The 20,499-nt window shown below is 45.3% G+C and overlaps 1 protein-coding gene across 2 annotated transcripts; it reads left to right on the forward strand.

Annotated features, from left to right (window-relative positions):
• The first annotated feature begins 12,489 nt into the window (after positions 1-12,489).
• On the forward strand, positions 12,490-20,039 carry LOC104147619 (endonuclease domain-containing 1 protein). Of its 2 annotated transcripts, none has more exons than XM_009680381.2 (3): positions 12,490-12,808; positions 17,007-17,327; positions 18,560-20,039. In XM_009680381.2, exons 2-3 carry the CDS (start codon positions 17,043-17,045, stop codon positions 19,103-19,105), a joined length of 831 nt encoding a protein of 276 aa, XP_009678676.1. In that variant the 5' UTR covers positions 12,490-12,808; positions 17,007-17,042; the 3' UTR covers positions 19,106-20,039. The 2 variants fall into 2 exon arrangements, with proteins under 2 accessions (XP_009678676.1, XP_068813291.1); XM_068957190.1 differs by lacking the exon at positions 12,490-12,808 and adding an exon at positions 15,026-15,148.
• Positions 20,040-20,499: the final 460 nt, after the last annotated feature.

Genomic DNA, 20,499 nt, shown 5'->3' on the forward strand with positions numbered 1-20,499 from the left:
AGGCAGAGAATTTAGGTGTTTGCAACGGTCCTTCAGCATATCACCGTCAAAGGTGAGATCAGAGTGCAGGAAATCCTGACTCCTGTTCCTGCAGATGGCAGGGTGTTTTTCATAACAACAGAAACATGTTAAAGGAGGACCAGGTCTGACATTTCTTGTAAAGAATTTCACCTACATTCACAGCTTAAATGGACTCTCTTGGTTTTTTGCCAACAAAATCCAGTTGCAATGCAGCTGTTGATGACTTCTGCAGCTCATTTCAAAGATAAAGAGCTTTTCTGCTTTGAGGTAAGGATCCAAAACAGCTGCTTTTTTGTGCTTTTGTACGTCCCTCGCCGAAACCAAGGTGCTGCGGTACCAGTAACTGCTGCGTATGTGGAAGTGTCACACCACTTCCTACACACCGTAGCTAAACTCTATCTAGCACACGCTGCAAATAACCCCATTTCCTGTATCAGGGTTGCTGACAGTGAGCAAGGCAGCTTTACTTCTCCTAAAAGGATGACTTACTCTCTACCGCAGTGTCCCAGCACTGCTTTCCCTTTTGCAAAGCAGCAGAGAGAAACCATGGCTCCCAGGGAAAACCCCCGTCCCTGGGTGACATCTCAGTCTCTGCAGCGCTGTGCAGAGAAGTGCTGAGAGTAGACTGTTTTCCTTCTCCTCTGTGACGTCTTCAGAGTGTCCTGCATGGTTCGGAGGGAAATACACATGTTAAAAATAGTTGTTTTTTAGAAACTAAAACTTGGTTGCCTCCTATTTGGTTGCTGATGTAGACTGCAGACAGCTTTCAGGCTAGGAAGGTGGGACTTTGAGGACTTTCAGGACCCCTTTTGTTCAAATAACATTGTCAGGAAACAAAAAAATCTAGACTTTTTAATACCTTGTGTCCGTATGTCTTTTGTCCTTAAACATCAATTCACAGAAGGCAAATAAAGCAATTCTCCATGCTGCTATTGTACAGGCTCCTCTGACTTTTTTTTTTTTTTCCATTTTACCAATAATGTTATCTAACCTTACCGTCATTAATTGCAGTAACGCAATGTAAAAATATTGATTCCAATATTTGCAAATTGCACTGAAAGTCATGTCCCAGTAGAAAGTCAGTCCATGGCTGGTTGAGAAACTGGTAAAACTATGAGTTTTTACCTTCCATTAATACATGTTATTTACTTATCTTCAGAGACAGCTTGTTCCCAAAGGCCAATTTGTTTGAATTGCTGAGACTTAAACAACATGCAGCCTTTTAAAGGCTAGCTAGATGACCTGCCTGAATGGATGCTAAATGGAAATAATTTGGAGCATGAAGGAATAGATTGAGAGTAAATAAAAGTTGTTCCTGCATTTTCTCTTGTGAATGTTTGAGTGATTTCCAAGAACAAAAATAACAGTTCAGTACATAGCATGACACGCGGAGAAAGAATCTCAGGTGACTGGAAGACTTCATGTTGTAAGCACAGACAAATAATACCCAAATGACTGGAGGGCATCTGCTATCTTTTGGAGAGATCAACTCTGTAATGGAATAATCTGGCTAAATCTGGCTAAAGCAGGGTGTTACCTGTTTTGATCGTGCAGAAGAATTATGTTTTGAAAGGTTTATGTTAAATAAGTGGATGGATTTTAACAACAAGGTTGTGCCACCATCCCCACCACGTTTTCCAAACAAAGCATCCCTCGGTGTCCACGGGGAATATTCAGGAGTAAGTATAAAAATGGTATAAAAAGAATAAGTTACCTTCTCAGCATTGAGTTTCCTGTAGTACACCTCCCAGGTTACAGTGTTAGCGCTGATGATAATAGGTCTGCACTTATCAGAAACCTTTCTCACCGTCGAAAGAGCTGAAAAGTATCAGTAAATGCATTATTTTGTGCTGATTACTGTGATTTAGGTCTGCGGCTAACTTAAGAACATGAACCAGGCCATAAAGCCTGGTATTTTCTGCCTTTCCCGTTGCTTCAGCCTTACCCACTTGCATTGCCCTGTTTCTTGGTCATATTTTGAATAACTCTCCAGATCTTTTTAATAACATTCATAATCTTATAAAGCATTGCCCGTTGATATTGGCCCGTTGAGGTTGGACTTGACTCCACATCCAGTCCTTCTGCCCTGTGTCGGAGTGCTGTAGCATTCTCCGTAGCCAAAGGTAGGTTTTGTTGTTACTGTTGTTTTTAATGAAGAAAGACTTAGAGTTTTTTTCAAACAGATATGGGAGGGGAAAAAAAGAGAGGTGATTTAAGTGTCACATTCTAGGTCAGCCTCCTTATTTGTTGCTCCTCTGGGGTAATTCTCCACGCGCAGACCACCAAACCCACAAATCTGGCTTCTGCTCAGGCTTACACACCACAGCTTCTTAAGCCCGGGCAAAAACCTAGCAGTCATCGTAGAAAGACTGAGGTTGGAAGGGACCTCTGGAGAGTCTGGACTCCTCAAAACAGATCTGACATCAGTGGTAGATTAGGCTGCTCACGGTCTTCACTGGCCTGAATTTTATGAGGTGTCTGAGTATTGACGTAGGACAGTTTGAACAAGCCCACTACTTTGCATCTAATGCATCCACCAGGGGGGTGGTGTACTTTTGATATAGAGTTCCCCACCTCCAAATTCTGCTGGTGACGTTTGCTCTTGTTTTGCCCAGAAGTTAGTGTCTATACATAGAGCAAAGGTCTGGTGAATCAGACTTTTTCAACTAAGGCAACCTAGAGATCCAGTGAGGGCAACGAGGTGTGGTTCAACCCACGAGGTTAAACATGCAGAAACACCTAAAAAATCTCCACAGTTTATTATGACTGAGATCTGCCTCTTATCAGCCAGTCTGGATTTTAGATGAAGCTCCTATAAAGCAGCTTTACCGTTCTGGTTTCCACGCTTATGTTAGCAGACACTTCTGCCTTCTCTTTTCAAGAGCTCAATGGCCTCTGGTTAGACCTTCATGGTGGACGGCAGGTCAAGTGCTGTTCCAGGCTGCCTGGACACAAGTCTTCTCCCACCCGGAGCTCTCTAACCCCCATTAACTACTTCCTCCGCCCTGGCAAATGTTTCCCACTGCGAGATGGGCCCTGGCAGCCAGTCCTTGCTGTGGAATTTCACGTTCTAGGAAAGCTCCTTCATCTCGGGAAAGGCATCAAAGAGCTAAGTGAGGTGAAGTCTGAAATGGCTGCATGCAGGTTTCTGTATTTCGCTGCTGGGTTTATGCCTGCCTCCGTTAGGGGAAAATCTTTGTTCATCGCTGAAGAATTTGGCTCTTGTTGTTGCTCATTTTGTCAACCAGTTTGAGTTAGACCTGTAGATTTGTCAGTCCATACTGTTCCTACTCCTCTCTCCTACTTGGAAAGAGGCATGCTGCTCATATACAACACTTTAAAAACCACGTTGGTGCAGAAACCCGCAAAACAAAGGAAATGCTGAGTTTAGCTTACCACAGTCCATGACTCACAGTATCTCGTTGACATACTCCCGGAAATACCCATTTCAGATTTCCCCACTTGCTTTTTATGGACATAGCTATCTTTTTATAGTAAACTTGCTCTTGGTGTGCATATACTGAAATGAGCACTGAATTCTGCATCCATAGAGTCTAAACTGAGGATTTGCTCATGCAACATGTGGGCAATGGTTGTGTTTGTTTGGAGACACAGCGTCTCCAGCAGAAATCCAGGCCATGAAGAAGTGCTACTGATCCTCTTGGGGTGATGCTCAGCCCTCAGAGGTCATCTAGCTGGATTGAAGGAGGAGTGTTAGAGGCTGTGACTGTGTTTCAAGGGGAAGAGGCAGCCTGAGAGTAGGCATAAACACACCAACTCGCTTGGTTTGTCCCATTGCCTCCACGCTGCTAGCAGGTCTAGCTGCAGGTCAGGCTGAGAGAAGTGGCATGGATCATCTGCACAAACAGCTCTCAAGTTCACTTTGAAAGCATCCCAAATTTGCGTCCAGCCATAGCCGGTTTAGTAAGAGCTCCTCCACACTCTAGGTGTTTCTCTGCTGCTAATAGCAATTTTAGACTTGAGTAACATGCAGAACACTACCCTAAACCCCACCAATATCTGCACTATCCCTACCAAGGAGAAAGAAAAAAAAAATGCCTCTGACCCTCAGCCACTGTCAGCTTCTCTAACCGTATCGAACAGCCGGATCTAACAACCTGAAGACTGAATTGCGTGAAACATGTCTTTCCTTCCTGTTCCTTGCTACATAGATTATTTTTCTACTCTATTCTCAAGATACCATCTTACCGCCCCGGCAAGGCACTGTGAGTGCAGCTGGTCCTCCTGGAGGGTTATGAAACTCCTCACTTCCTGGCTCCCCAAAAATTCCTGCCATGCCAGTGTAATGAGAATGAATGAGGAGTGGCTGTTTGTCATCAGAGGCCTGTCCGTGAGCAACAGGACTTGAAAAAGAATAACCTTTGTATTTTTAATTATGCTTTGACCAGGTAAGTAATATAAAATAGACGTCACCTATATAAAGGTGGCAACATGAAGTGGGACTCACCTTGCATAATCTTACAGGTGTAAATGAACCTGTGGATCCACTATAGTCATCGGACAGAAGTAAGCACTTTTATGGTGCAATTCACTCCACCTGCCTGGCATGAACTATACCCTGGAAATGCACATTCATCTTTTATTGACTCTAAAGGGAGCTCTGGGACTAGGTGTTCAACAGGATGAATCCTGCCCTGTAATCAACAGAGCTCTGGAAAACTGCTGGAAGCAAAGATGTAAGTAAGTCTGAATCATTTTGACTGGGTGAGATAGAAAAGGGTTGTTGCAATTGTTTGTCTAGGACAGTCTGCCTTCAAGGACCAGTTCCTTGGGGATATAGCATGATTAGGAAACGTTCCTGGCTAAGATTTGAGTTCTGGCTACTTCCTTCATCCAAATGTCATGATGCCATACCAGGCCTCTATATGTGAGCGCTGGCTCCATATTCCCGCTAGTCCTCAACTTGTATTCTGGACTGAGATTTTAAGTAGCAGGTAGTAGAGAGCAGATTGTGTGGGTGTTGGACTTAGCCACAGTATTTCACAGAATCACAGAATCACAATCACAGAATCACAGAATCACAGAATCGTTTAGGTTGGAAGGGACTTCTGGAGATCATCTAGTCCAACCTCTCTGCTCCAGCAGGGACCTCTAGAGCACATTGCCCAGGATCACTTCCAGACGGCTTTTGAGTATCTCCAGCGAAGGAGACTCCACCACCTCTCTGGGCAACCTCTTCCAATGCTCAGTCACCCTCACAGGAGAGAAGTTTTTCCTCAGGTTCAGATGGAACTTCCTGTGGTTCAGTTTCTGCCCGTTGCCTCTTGTCCTGTCGCTGGGCACCACGGAGAAGAGGCTGGCCTCATCCTCTTGACCCTCCCCCTTCAGATACTTGTACACATTTATGAGATGGCCTCTCAATCTCCTCTTCTCCAGGCTGAACAGGCCCAGCTCTTGCAGTCTTTCTTCATAGGAGAGGCGAATTTATATTTAACATATATATCCTTGAAATGCACTTGAGAAACATTAATATCACATATCACAGGCAATCAAAAAGCAAAGGGTCTTACACTGACTTTGTACCATATGCACCCAGCTTAAGTGGTTGGCTAATGCTCCCCATCCACTGTAGGAGATCCATGACCCCACAGCTGTTTGCTCTTGGTGTCTAAAACATAGATTTTACCTTATACGTAGTAGGCGTTTTGAAGGCAGTCCTAAGACCAACATTTTAATGGCATTTTAGCACCTAATACTCAGTGATTTGATCACCTTCCCTTAAGTCAAGTGTTTTGTCGGCTCCTTTTATCCTAAATATGTTCAGGATTCAGTGGAGCCTAGGAGCACTGGGCAAGATTTATGAATGAAGGATCTGTTTACTCAAAAGTCTGGATTTTCAATAATGGGAAAAAAAAGTGACAGAATTATAAAGTGACAAAGCACACAACTAGGTTTATATTTAACTGGAGAGAGGTCCCTCCTGGAAGCTTCTGCATCTCAGAAGGCTTTCTTTTAAATCAGAACTTTCCTCTCTTACCTTAAGATGATGCCTGCATTTGGGGGGATCTGCCAGACTCCTGTACCAACATGATGCAAGCGTTTTCATATCCTTTCTGGCTAGAGGCAGTGATCACTGACCTGCTAGGGCTGATGTCTTCAGAACAGAGGTGAAGCAAAGATCAGGGTTGCTCACTCTAGTCAGCTGCCTCTTCCTGCCATGCTGCATTCACAGACTTCAGAGCATGCCAGGTCCAGTAGGGATCGCTCAAGGTACGATCGCTGAGCAAAGGGATAGTTTTCTAAATAGCCACAAGGCTCTTCCTCTGGAGTTTGTCTGATCTGACGTATTTCCACTCACAGTCAACAACTTAATTTCCGTACAGAATGAGCTTAGCCAGAAATCTTCCTGTCAACATAACTGCTAATCACCCTCAGCATAATTAATGTGTAGTAGCATACCGTGCTTATTGCAGAGATGGCAAACCTGGGGATCCTGAACAGCTGAAGTGCAGTTCTCATGGCTGGGCCATTTTACATGACTAGCAGAAGAAATGGGTTGGTGCAGAGACCACAGGAGATCCTTAGTCTCTCTTTGTTGGAGGAAGTGAGTTGACAGGATCTCATCTGGGAAGCCGTCTATTCCCTGAAGGAGTCTGTACACTGGATCTGAAATCGTTCCCTCCGTTGGATCTCTGAGGTACGTGGTGTGTTTTTCGTGTCTTTGGGCTGTAGAAGGACTTTGATGTGCAACTCTCAAGACCAGAGAATTTGACCATCCCTGATCTACCATAATATGGTGTGTGTGCGGGGGGTGTTGGTCCATCATAGCATCATAGAAAGGTTAGGTGGAAAGGACCTTTAGAGGGCTCTAATCCCATTGCCCGACTGAAGCAGAAACATTGTTAGCTCTCACCAAGCTTAGCCGTGGTTTCACCCAGCTAAGTCATGAGTCACTTCATTTCATCATTTTTCATTCCCAGCAAACTGTACTCCCAATGACATTTTTTATCCTGCTGTCCTGTTTTATCCTGTACCTCCCAAGCCACAGTTTGTGGCATTGCCCTTTGTTTTACTCTCCTGCTCTGCCAAAAAGAGCTTGCTTTTGTTGTCTTTGAAGTTACTCTTCAACTAGTTGTAGGCAGCTATTGGGACCTTTTAGCCTCCCCTTTGCCAGACTCAGCAAGCCTAGCTCCCTCGACCTCCTTTCCTAAGATGTGTGCTCCAGGCCTCTGACCACCTTGGTAGCATATTTCAGGGTAGATTCAGACTAGTCAACATTTAACAGGGTTTAGGAGTCCATGTACATGGCAGTCTTCCAGGCAGACAAATCAAAGGAGACTTAATAAAAATGTTGCATTAATTAATAAGGACATTTCATCCTCCTAAAAACATACCTGGATAAAAACCGTAGCACGGATTAGTTCCTGTAAGAACCTGTAAGAGCTGACCTGTTCATGAAATCAAAGCACAGCCATGACTGTTGCTATAGCTTATAAATAAACGTGCTTTTATCAGTGCATGATGGAGGAAGGACAATCCTACAAATTCAAGCCTCAGAGCCACTTTAATGCCTTGGGACTTCCATTTTCCTGGAGGAACAACTGAACTGGAATTACTTTCCAGTTCAACTTACTGTCCAAAGCCTTTTTATTTCCCTCGCTGTCAGTGAGACCGGCAGCCAACCAGAGCAACACATCCGCTGGGTGCTGCTGCTTTTCCCTGGACAAAGTTTGTACCTTGCTGGAGGGGAGTGATCTGCTGCCCATAAAGGTGAACAAAGCCCGGAGGTGGGGAACGGGACGTGCTTCAGGCTTGCAGATAAAGTGAGAACACTTGTTCGCCAAGGCTTGCTAATCCTGACAGCTGTTTAATTTTAATCGCCTTGACAGGCTGTGGTGAAGGCTGTGGTTAACTACTGCAGGTACAGCAGCTTCTGCTGAAGCCACAGTGGCTGCTAGATTGAATGAGGCAAGTCCTTTGAGGGAGAAGCAACACAAAGAGATGGAAGAAAGGACTCTCCCAAGGCCAAGGAAATGCAAATATTCCAAGGAGAGAGAGGATAAATCCCAAACCTGTCTAGCGCTTCTCTTTTGCCCTAATTTTTCAAGACCCGGGCCATGTGAAGAGGCAGTGCTGGGACTTTCTAGCCAGGAGTGATCCTTGCTCCCTGACCTAAACGTGTCTTGATCTCTCCTTTTGCTCTCACAGAGATACATCTCCTCCATCTCTGGCTGCCCAGCCCTGCCCTCGCTGGCAAAATTTCCCCATTAGTTTAACGCTTGCTTTTCTTAATGCAGCACCCTAAGATCAGCAGGGAGTCAGGCCTTCTCACCCTGAGTCATGGGGTTGAGTCTCTCGAGCTTCGAGCAAATGATTTCTTCCACGGGGAAACCCATCTATCTGACATAACCTAGACTGCATCTGCAACAACTTCGAGGTCACAAAAGGTATTAGGATGTTCTCTGCTAATTTTCATAGTGCAGTGCGAGAAATGAGCTGCCCTGTGGTTCTTCCTGGGTCCGTGGGAAGGAGCTGCCTCCGAACCTGGAGATGGGCCTCCAGGGACGGTGTGCCTTGGCTTGCAATGCTCCTTCTGGATATGGACATTGTACTCCAAAACCAGAGTCACCAAGAGATGATGCGTGTCTTGCGTAAAGCTTTAAGTATCTAATTGTCAGACATTAGTGTCAGGGATATCAGCCTAGGTTGCCTTTGTACTCAACACAGATAAATAAATGCTTTTATTTGAAAGGTTTTACATAGTTTTACATTTTACATTTGCCTAATTTAGGCTAGCATGAACCTCTCCCCGGAGATATATTTTTCTCTTCATAAAAAGCGGGTTTGGAAAGCAGTTTTTTAAGTGCCTGAGCTGGGATAAATGAATCCGTCCCGTTTATAGATATTTCGGAGCTGGGCACCTCTTATTATTGCTTTCTTTATAAAGTTTTTATATAAGGCTAGTATAAGATTTCCATGCGTCATAAAAGAGGTGGTTTGCAGTGTTTGTGTTTTCCTTCTGTCAATATTACATCACTGCTTTTGTCCTCCACATTGTTACCTCTGCGCCTAGACAAGTATCTTGCTCTTTCCTTGCTGCCTTCTCTTCACGCAGCAACACCCAACATATAGAAATACTGGTATGCATATGTAGCAAGGGGTTTCGATTACTGCTTAACTGTCCAGCAGACCCCGTGCTGCTACATGGATTGGAAAGTGAAAACTACAGATTGATCTTTGGTCTCTGAAGCTGAATGAAACTGAAAGAGTGACAGAAACCACAGGCAACCCGATAGCTGTCAGCTGGTGAGTATTTGTAGCAGGGTGTTTCGACTGTAACGGAGATGAGACCCCACTGACACCAAGTGTTGTCTGCTCTGCATGTACAGAGACCGCGGTAGTCAGTCCAATGGCGATAATGCCCCTAAAGCTATCAGAATCACGTACCAACTTTTCCAGTTGAACTATAATATATTAAAAACACCACTTGGTGGTCTCCAAGTGGTCCTTATGGAGAAAAGGATGAATGTAACACCTTTGTCTCCAAAAGGCAAGAAGGATGCTAAGTAGCTATTTAGCATTTTGCATAGAAGAATAACTCAAGGTAAATAATTTAAAATTAGCAAAATGCACCTATTCTCCCTGGGAAGGAACGGGTAACCTAATAAAGCTTTTACAACCTCACCTTTTTCCCTAATTTTCTCCATAAATCTGATGATTTTTACAAGGCCCGGGACAAGGGTTATATTGTTTGCATGGATGACGGGCCGTGTTCATTAAGAGAGAGCTGCATGGGGGAGCTGCTTTGGCGTCACTTCTGGGACACTGGGAAGGAACAGAAGGACCAGCTGCCTCTGTCGGGCACCTCAAACTTTTGACCTGGTCTGGGTCAGTTTTTCAACCCTCATTTAAAGGTCACGAGTGTTGGAACACCTCATAAGGGTGAACATAATTAGCATAGAGGTAATGTGAGACATACATGTCTCAGCATCCTGGTTGTTACGAAAGAGTGCACTGACCCGCTCTGCCAGCTCATGGTGTGTCTACGCTCCTTCTCTACCCTCGCTCACAGCAGCAGATTGCCTCCCAAAAGCAGTAGCTGACACACAGATAAATGAGGGTGACATATGCAGAGTCTGGACACCTTGACATCCTGCCTGTGGTGCAGGAATACCAGGATCTTTGCTGCCCTCTAAGGAGAACAGCCCAGAACAGCATACGTCACCTCAATTCAAATGTCCGAGTAATGTTTCTCTTCCTCACGTTTTGTTTTCTTATGCCCACTTGACTGCTTCTTCCATGATTTACTCCTTTCTGAGGACCTGCACTGCTCTGTCTGCTCAGCATCTCTTTGGCTATTAGTTTGCTCCTGCCAAGGGGACCAAGGAGTCGAGAAAAGGCTTTGGTGGCATCCTTTTTTTCCGCAGTAGCCTTCCCTCCTCCTGCTCTGCTGGACTCCTCATTTGTACTGCTACCTCATGGCTTGCCCTGCTGTGAGAAGGAAGTTGGACTAGAGACCTCCCGAGATCCTGAGCCTGAGACCTCCTTTCAACCTGAATTATCATATGATCCTATGAGTGTCTTCTGCAGCATGAACCAGAACTCTGCCCCATGTCACCTGTAATAAGGAAAGAAGTCAGTAACACAGAGCCACCCATAGTAATGGGAGATAGCAACAGGAAACCTTTTTGTCACCCAAAGTTGGCTCGCTGCAAATTGGGATTTCAGCATAAGGCCTTTTGAAAATTTTGGCTATGCTTCTCTTGCACTTTTGGTGTCACAGCTGGATATTGATTGCATTACCTGCTCTGGCTGCTCACTGTTGTCCTATGGATACTTTGAGTCCTTTGTGAAAGAAAAAGAAACTTGGAATTGGCTTCCTGTTCTCTTTCTCTCTATATAACAAGGCTTTTTGTGAGGCTACAGTAGTGTAGCCGTGGCCTGATATTTTGCTGTGTTAAAAGCAGAGGGCCAACCAGGATTGCTTATACATCAAGCTCAGCCTCTTGCTAGTCTTCTTTATAAATGTCAATCTTAGAGTCAATCAAATGTCAATCAAATGTCTTTACTTAGAGTCCTGGAACACTGTTGCTCCAGTTCCTAGAGACACGCTTCCAAAGGTCAACCTCTCACATTGACAAAATGTAGCAGAATCAGACGCAGAGGACAAGGAGAGAGCTCAAAAAGTGAAATTCAGTGCAAGGAGACAATTCCTTTTTCCCCCTGATGCTTTGACTGTAGTATGGTAGGGAGCAGTCGCTAGGTTGGAGAAACTGGACTCTCCGAGTACACAGATATGCAGGGTAAGACATACAGCATGTGACAGGAGGACTAGAAGGTCTGTATAGAAATGAGAAATTCAAGATAAAGTAGTGATGCTTCATGCAGTTCTTAACCTTAATTTAAACAAAACATTGCAAAAAATCCCTTCAAATCTGCTCCGACGTGGCAGCTCAGGCCAGCGGACCCTTCTTACAGCTCCTGACTTTGGACATACCCGTTTCTAGTGCAGGCCTCAAGCTCTAGTACACCCCAGTTACTGCAAATGGTTCTTGGCCACAATCATTAAAAATCTTCAGTCCCATTTCCACTTCACCGTTAATCTAGGAAACTGGCATCTTTCCTTCAGCTGGCCTTAGAGAGACCAGAAGAGTCAACCCTTCTCGTCACTTTTGCACTTTGAGGTTGAGAGAACGCAGCCTACCGAATCTTAATCTCTGCATCCATCCCAAAAATACCTTTTATCCGCTTCTCCTGACGGAGGAAACCCTTTTTCCACCCGGCATCCTTTCTGTACAGATTGGGATCCTATTTGCACACGGGTGCAGCGGTGGCTGTAAAGGCAGATGTGATGTGCAATCCTCTGTATACTTACTGCCTGGAAAGGGCAATTTGGATTATCAGCCATTTTGTAAAGATGGGACTTGGAGTTGATAAATGCAGTATTAAAGAAGAGGAAAGGGTCGGTGGTTCAGGTATGGGTGCACATACAGGAGAGGACCTGTCTAATGAGATGCAACTTTTAAATGCTGCTGCATTTTCTAGAAAAATGTAAATGAATAAGGATTCCACACTGATTTAGGATAGCAATGTGCCCTCAAAATCTGTCAGATGGCATTAACAAGTGCTACAACAAAGTCATTACAGTCAGGCACAGGAAACACTTTACTCTGACCACATTGATTATACTGAGTCTCTGAGAGGCTGTAGAAGAGCAGATTTTGGAAGATCTGTGTGTACTGAAAGACGGGCTCTATGGTCTAATGCCACTGAAACAATTCAGCGCTTGCTTTACTCTATCTTCCTCTGCGCGCACAACAATGTCGTTTTACATGCTACTGGAAAATTGTCTCTGGGCAAAGGCTGACCTATCTCAAGCTCTTGTGAGCTTTACATCAGCTCACAAGAAATGTGCAAGCCCAGGGCTGCAGGGCAGGCCCATAGGGACCGTCTGCTGGGAACAGAAACGTGTGAAGATGCTGCGGCAATAGCTGCTGTGCACCACGGGAAATGAGGAAATGGAAAGAGAAATCACCAGACGCAGTTATCTGTTTCTGACACATGATCATAGTCAGCAAACTTGGGAGAGATCCTGAGGAAATGGCAAATAGCCATTGCTACCCCATTTCTGGACAGGAGTGAACAGATTTCCCCAGAGCAATAACAACAGCAATCCGTCTCCTTTCTGCGAGTTTCCTTTTTTACAAAAAGAGGCAGACTTGTGACCCGGTATATATTGCAGGGTCACTCTGGAGGAAACACAGGGCCCCTTCTGCAGGGACAAGAACAAAGCGATAGTTCAGCTCTTCTGAGACTGTGGTTCAAGGTAGGTTCTCACTCCTTTTTCACTACTGACTGTAATATTTCTTTTCTGTTAAGTGTTTTGTTGCACTTCAGAGAAAATACAGCGGGCAGAGGGTGTGCTGCAAACGCTAAGATCTACCCACCCCGTAAGGAGAAAATTATGCATGCACCATACTCTGCAGTACTTTACTTTTTATATTAGAGAGGATAAGGACAGAAGGGATGACTTGGGAAGGAAAAACAGGCATAGAAAAGTAGAAGATAAAGACCTGGAGTATGTGAGAGAGATACTAAGAGGCAGCAGAGACTGGAGGAAGCTGGGAACTTGCTCCTGTGCGGGCTAATACCCAGTCCTAGAGAAAATTAAAAAATCAGGTGGGGTCCAGGATAAATTATGCTTTTGGCGGTGCTCAGATCCAAACCCTTGAGGAAGGAGCACTATTCCCAAAGGGAGGAAACTGTCCCACTGTGAAGTGGAAGCCAGTCCCTGGATGCTGTTAGGCCCGAGCCCCTGAGCCTTCGGTCACGCTGGCAATGTGCCGTGCATCTGGAAGAGGCATCAAACCCTGGTGCGACGCTCCACACTGGTGGCTCTGTTCCTGCCCCTGCTACTTGCCAGCTGCCCTGGCCAAACGTTGGACCCGCCCAAAGATGCTTAAGGGAAATGATAACCACAGGAAGCCTGGGGAACAGATGCACAACAAGATGCCTAACGGTGAATGAGAGCTCTAACTGTAGGAAAACAGATTCCTTGCTGCTTTTTTAATTTAATTCACCATCAAGATGATAATAATCATCATATTACCGTCATCATTATAGCATTTGTTATTGTTATTATTAAATAGTTCCCAAAGAAGTGGTTAGCCTCCACTTCTCATGACTTTTCACAAGCCCCGAGGGTATTTAACACTCTGGAATTAAAACGACATCAACTTGGCTAAACAAGGCTTAGCTGTTCAGCGAAACCATTCCGCTCCATAAGGACTGCAGCGCTAACACGAGGTTTATCTCCCAAAGATAACGTGTGAGGTCAACATGGCCTGGTCGTTAGCTCACCTGGGAACTTCCCAAGGATATGGATTATAATCGAAACCATGAGGTGTTTCTTCTCCTGCAGCCTTTGATTGGTGGCTCCCTGTGGACGCTGAAATCTGTACTTGCTGAGTTGCTGTTAGCATCCCTAGGGATGTGCATGCATGAGTGTGTGTGCATGCCTGCAGAGGGACTGCACTGGGTTCTGCTGTTTGTCCCTACGTACAGCGAATATTCATCATCCATGTTACATCCTTAGATCAGCCCTCCTCTAGTCTCTGCCCTCTCAAATCTTCGGAAAAGCCACAGCACAGTCCCTCCTGCTTACTCAAGCTGAGGAGATGCAACCAAAGGCTATGAAGACGATGGACCAAATTCAGCCCACTTAGCTTATGCCAGGGCACATTGGATTTATCCCTTGTAACTTGAGGCATCTTCCATGCAGTTCATAGTGCTGAGCTATGGGACCTGGACACCCTTCACAGTCAATGAGGTGAAGTAGGCTCTTTGGGGTGTGATTTCTCCTGCCTATCTTGGATATCTCTTTGAGGATGCCATGAATTATTCCCTAGGTTCCAGCAAGGCCTTGGCTAACTAATAGGGGGCACCAGGCATCGGGTTGTGTCTAAGTGTAGCAGGACGATTAAGATTACACGTGATGCACTGAAGATGCTGGGTGCAGAGTCCCATCCTGAACGGAGGTGGCAATACAACCAGGCACTCCTTTGCACTTGATCTGGCAACATCACTTATTTTTTGAATTACCGCTTGACAATTACAGCACGTGCCCACCAGACAGGAATAGACTTGGGGTTTGTACCCGCTTTCATGCGCACCTTCAGGAATGGGTAGATTCACGGTCTTATTTTGGCCCTCTGTTAACAGAGTTTTGCTCACAGCCATAGGGAAGAGTTATTTTAAGGTAATCAGAAATGCCACAAAACACCTCGCACAGTAAAACTTTTTAAGATTCAGTTGCCAAGTCACCTGGAAAATTCACACCAAACTGTTACAGGAACTGAGCAGACCTGTGAATAAGGGGAGGTAGCTTGCAGGGTACCGTAACTCTGCCTTTGACCTTGTAAAAAACCTATGGAAAAACACATTTGCAACACAAGTCCTGGCTCCACCCCTGACCAACCTTACTCCAATTCCTGTTCGAGAAATCTAGTAAAACAGAATTACGTGTAACTCTCCCTTCTTGAAGATCATATATAAACAGCCCCAAGGGCACAGCCAGTTTCAGATTGTGGTGGAAAATCCTTTATTGCTTTGAGACTCCAAGCAGAACCATGTGAATAAACAAATTTATGTGCTGCTCTTTCACACGGTAGGTTGGTTTCTCTGTATTTGAAATCTAATTATTTAGATATATATTTTTTAAGATCGTGGAAGGGGTGGTCCAAAGGAAAGACTTTTCAGTAACGTCTCTGCCTAACCTAGGGCAAATACTCTCAGGCTCTGGAGACTACTGTAATAAAGCACGTCTCGATGAAGAGTTAGGAAAGGTGCCTAGAGGAGAGAGATTTCTGTGGGATTTCTTACTTCTTCTCAGTTTTCAGCTTACTGGTTTCCACGTTCCTGATCCAAAACTAGTCAAGAGAAAAAACAAAAGCAAAAAAACCAAAACCTATTCTCTTGGTCTCACTGTAAGTTTCCAATTAGATGACTGTAGGGAACATCTGATACGTTACTCTCAGGCTAGAAAATCAAGGCAGCTGAAAATACATAAATAAGTGACGATATAAAAACATACTGTAAGGTGCTTAAGCTAAATATAATCAGGCCAGATGTCTCGGGTCAGAGTGTGATTATTGCTAGCTCAATATCCTGAATCCAATGGAAGTTAATAGATGAGGCTCAGGGAAAAGAATAAGAAAAGGGAAAGTGTGTAAGTTTACTTTCCTCATCTTCAGCAGTCCTCAGCTTGGACAATTCCTCAGCCAAAGGTGGTTTTTGTGTTTTACAGGCCATGGCAGCTTTCTCTCCTATGACCCTTTTCAGCTGCTTTTTCTACCTGCCTTATTTCAAATGCTAATCATTTTAAAACTACTCAGCTGAAGGTCTAGCACTGAAAATTGAAAGATCACTGCTATACCAAAGCCTGTGGTGTGGCTGAAACAAGGCAAAGCATCCTGCATCGCTGCCAGCATGACAGGGAGTTTTGGAGCAGTGCTCTCCAAACAGTAAGATCTTGCTGACCACTGGCAATCACGTCAACACCTCATAGACATGAAATAGGACCTATTTCTGGTTGTGAAATAGAAATTCCTGGACCAGCTCTTTTTGCTATACAGGAAAAGCAATTGGGAAAGCTGCCTTAAAGACATGGATCAGCAGAAATCCTGTGCAACTGTGGGAAGAGCTGCCCCTCGATAGCTGCATTGCTATAGCAGCAGCTAGGGTCCTAGCTTCCCTAGCTAGGGTCCCATCCTTCACACTTGCTCTTACCGTCTGGCTGTTCCTATCTCTGTCTGCATCTATGTGTCTGCCCCACTCCTGGACGTTGTCCGGGGTTGGACAGCATGTAGCACAGATCAGGTTTGGTCCCTGATTGGGCTTTTTTTTTTTTTTTTTTTTTTTGGAAAGTAGGTATTGAATAGGGGAAAGGAGGCAGGACTGCACAGGTGTGTGAGAAACTAGCAGCCTGGGCAGGGGGGCTAGCACTGCCAGGAGCAGTGCTGGCAAGTGAAGCTGCAAAGCTCAGGACTGCTCCTGCAATTCAGCAGGACAGTTATCAGCACGAAGGACTTAAAGAAGAGCCACATTTCTGTGGGAACATGGAAGGGACCGGAGATGTAGCAAGCTCGACATCACTGAAATTCCCATCCAGTTCCGCCATGGGACCAATGCCCAGCTCAGCACTGTAGCTGGGTGAGCAGAGCATGACCCAGCTGTAGGTCTCAGCCACGGCGCCTCCACTGCAGCAAGGTCCCTGGAGCAGAAGGGAGCAAGATGCTATAGTGAAATGATGGCTTCCCATTGCTTCCCCTTCTAGGCATCTAAAACTTGTTTTGGATTTCACTCTCATTCCCCTGTTGATTTTTCCACGCCCAAGAGAACAAGATACAGACAAAATTTGTCCCCTTCTTGATCTCTCAACATCCTCTCTTCTTCTAGCACAAAAATGACCCCAGGCTGTGATAACCTTTCTCTGAGTTGAGTGTCTCTGTACATTCGCCCTCCAGGTGTGCGAGAGCTGTTAGCTTGAAGTTCTCTCCAAGATGCTGTTACTGCTGCTGCTGCAGATCTCAGGGAGCTGCCTCTGGCTGGGACGCTGTGAGGTGGTAACATCATTTGAAAGTTCATGCCCTCAGTTTTTCTTCAAGGAAACCCCCCCGAATGAAGCCCTGGAACCAAACAGTCCAGCCCGAATTTGCCAACGTTACCAAAACCAGTATTACTTTGCTACCCTGTATGACAAGGACAGGCGTATTCCCGTATACTCTGCTTACCTGTACCAGCCTGGACCTGGCAAGAGACCTAAAACTTGGATGGTTGAGCCGCAGGTGAGCATCTTCTTTTACCACACATCTCCCTCCAGTCATTAAAAGCTGAACTGCAGCATATAGCCAAATACTGCCCTTTCTCCCTCTGCACATGAAAATGGACCCACGGGATGGGATTCATCTCATCTAACTTCAGGCACCCTGAACACATGGTTTCTTTGATTCATATGAGCCATGGAGGATGGCCATGGAGGATGAGATGAATCGTCCTAGAAGTGCCCATTCCTCGACTCTCTCGGATGGAGGTGTTTATGTTTGTATTTCTCCATTTACTGAAATAATCCCCCTTCTGGTCCCATGGTGCAGTAGAGAGACCAAATCATGGGAAAAAGATGGCCAGCTGGAGCTCAGCTTTGGGGACCAGCTGCGCTCTGGTCCGCAGTTTGACCTGAGCGTCTGTGCAGTCATGTCACAGCTTGTTTGCTCTTGGTTAAGAGTTAATTTGGAGTTGTAAGCGCTGGGAGAGAAGTGCATAGAAACTCAGAATTGGATGAGGTGACCTAGTGAAAGAGTCCAGTCACAGGCACGCAGCAGTAAGTGGGTTAGGTTACAAATGGGTAAATTTACTTGATGAAGATGAAATTCAGGTCATTGCTAGGTCTAGAGAACTTAGCACTAGAGAACTTGGGCAAAAGTGACCCGCAGAAGAAGGCCATGGCCCCTGATCCAGGGGAAGGCCAAATATATGTCCCTAAATATGAAAAGAAAGGTGCTGCAGTTACAAAAAAGCATTTGCATTCTTTACTCTCATAGGAAATCAAGCAATAATTAACTCAGTATTGTACTAGTGTAGTCTCCACGTTTAGAAGGCATGATCCCATGCTGAGCAGATGTGGGATGTGGAGATGGGTGGAAAAGAAACCAGACGTGTGAGGGGAGACAGCTTGCTGAAGTCACCTTTCTCTGCAAACTTGGGAAAATGGAAAATGCTCATTGTCTCATGTGTCCTCTCACACCTCCACAGCAGGCTGCAGGGTGGATTTCAAAGGTCACAAGTCAAATCAAAAGCAGTTACATTCTGAACTTTGTTTTGTTCTAGTTTCCTGCATTTGTGGGGGAGGGTCAGCATTATGATCATGATTATGAGTCGATGATGAGTTTTCATACATGGAGATGGTAAAATTTGAGTGCCAGCTACTCTTCTAGGTGCTCTGAGACTTCTGCTGCGGGGAAACCTGCCCTATTACCCCCATCCTCAACACTAAACCCGTTGTTCTTTTTTACCTTTCAAGCTGATTGGTTCGGTTTATCCCAGCACAATGGAAAGAGAGTGGACCCTCTTAAAGTATTTCAACGTCACCTCAGAGCAACTCAGCATGAACCAGGCTGTCCTCAAAGATTACAAGAACCTGACAGGTTTGAATCGTGGCCATTTGAACCCTAGTGGCCATCACCCCGACAACAGAAGCAGGACAGCTACCTTCACCCTCACCAACATAGTTCCCCAGAATGAAAAACTCAACAGCGGGGCCTGGAAAAACTACGAGCAGCAAACTATGATCAAGGAGACACAGGGCTGTGATACCACCTACGTCATTGTGGGTGCCGTGCCTGGGAACAACTATATTGCCAATGGGCGGGTTAATAAACCCAGCCACCTCTGGTCCGGTGTCTGCTGTGAGCTAGACAACAATAAGAGGAAGGCCTGGGCTGTCATTGCAGAGAACGACAGGGACAACATCCAGCTCATCACGCTAGGAGAGCTGGAGGAAACACTGATCAAGCTCTACGGGAGGGACCAGGTTTCTCTGTTTGACAGAGACTGTCCCCGAGAATAAACCCCACTTCACATCCCTGGCTACAAAAGGCTTGGAAACCTTTGCCGCTAGCAACCCCGCCACATGCACTGTGCACCGGCTGTCTTGCTTTCTTCGTCAGCAGCTTTCCTGGCTCTATCTCTTGGAGCATCTTCTCCTCTGTTAAAAGGGAGAAAGAAGTCAGCAGAGGCGCCAGCCTTTTTCTTCCTTTCCCTGTTGCCAGCCCTCGCAGGGAGCTTTTCTGAGAGGTTTCCAGGAGGAGTCCCTAGCTGGGCCGCTCCAGAGGAGTGGTCTGAATAGCAGCTTATAGGCAAGGAAATCAGAGCTTGTCACTAATAAAGCTAGAGAGGCTTTACCTTTTTTACTTTTCTTCTCTGCCTATATACAGATTGTAATTCCTTCCTCCCCTCATTCGACATCACTGATGGTTTGTTGCTGACTTACCACCTCAAAAAGAGTGTGGGACTTCATTCTGGGAAAAGGAAGCCAAAGAGCCAGAGGACAGCTGATAAGTATAAGGATTATCCTAGAAATACATTCTATAAAGGCAGGTGTAGTCAATGACAACAGAAAAGGAGAAAGGGAGAGAGAAAGAGACGGAAAGAAGGAGGGGAACGAAGCACACAAAAAGTATCCCAGCTATCTGTAGATAGGTAAAACAAGGAGAAAGAAGGAAATAACCTAGATCTAATTGCTAGGCTCCCTACCCCTGAGCTTACATGAATCACAGAATCACAGACTCGTTTAGGTTGGAAGGGACCTCTGGAGATCATCTAGTCCAACCTCCCTGCTCAAGCAGGGACCTCTAGAGCATAAGACTGTGCTTATGTAAATTTATTAGCAGGTTTTTGTTTGCTTGCTTTTGGACCATGCAGCTTGAGAAGTATCAGACAACCAGATGCAGGGATGAGATATATAGCAGACTTTGACCAATAAAAGAAAAATTGCTATGATACATTGGTTGGATAATTTCATTTTCTGTTCTGCTTCTGAACCTTCTCTGCAGATTTATGTAAAATTGTGTATAATATATTCAATGGGTATAAAAGGTCAATATCCACCATATAATTTACCCCCAATTTGTTCCACTGCTGGATCTTAGGGTCACCTTGTGAACAATACACAAGTTGCTGCCCACTGAAATGCCCACTCCTAGCAATATACTAGTAGCTACAGCATCCCTGCAGGAGGTAGGCTGTTCAAATCCAGTCTGAAGAGCCTTATGTGTAGGTGTCTGCCTGTGTGCTGGGGGTCTGAGCTCTCTCTGCAGTTAGCAGAGATCCGGGCTCAGACTGGTTGCATAGATAGAGGTATCTTGAGCCATTTGAGATGCCTTGAGATATGCAAGACATCCAGTGGGGCTGATGGATATGTCACAGGATCCGTGGGACACCTGCATCCATCCAGACCAGCAG

Source organism: Struthio camelus, chromosome 1 (genome assembly GCF_040807025.1).
Source record: "Struthio camelus isolate bStrCam1 chromosome 1, bStrCam1.hap1, whole genome shotgun sequence".
NCBI classification, from domain to species: domain Eukaryota; kingdom Metazoa; phylum Chordata; class Aves; order Struthioniformes; family Struthionidae; genus Struthio; species Struthio camelus.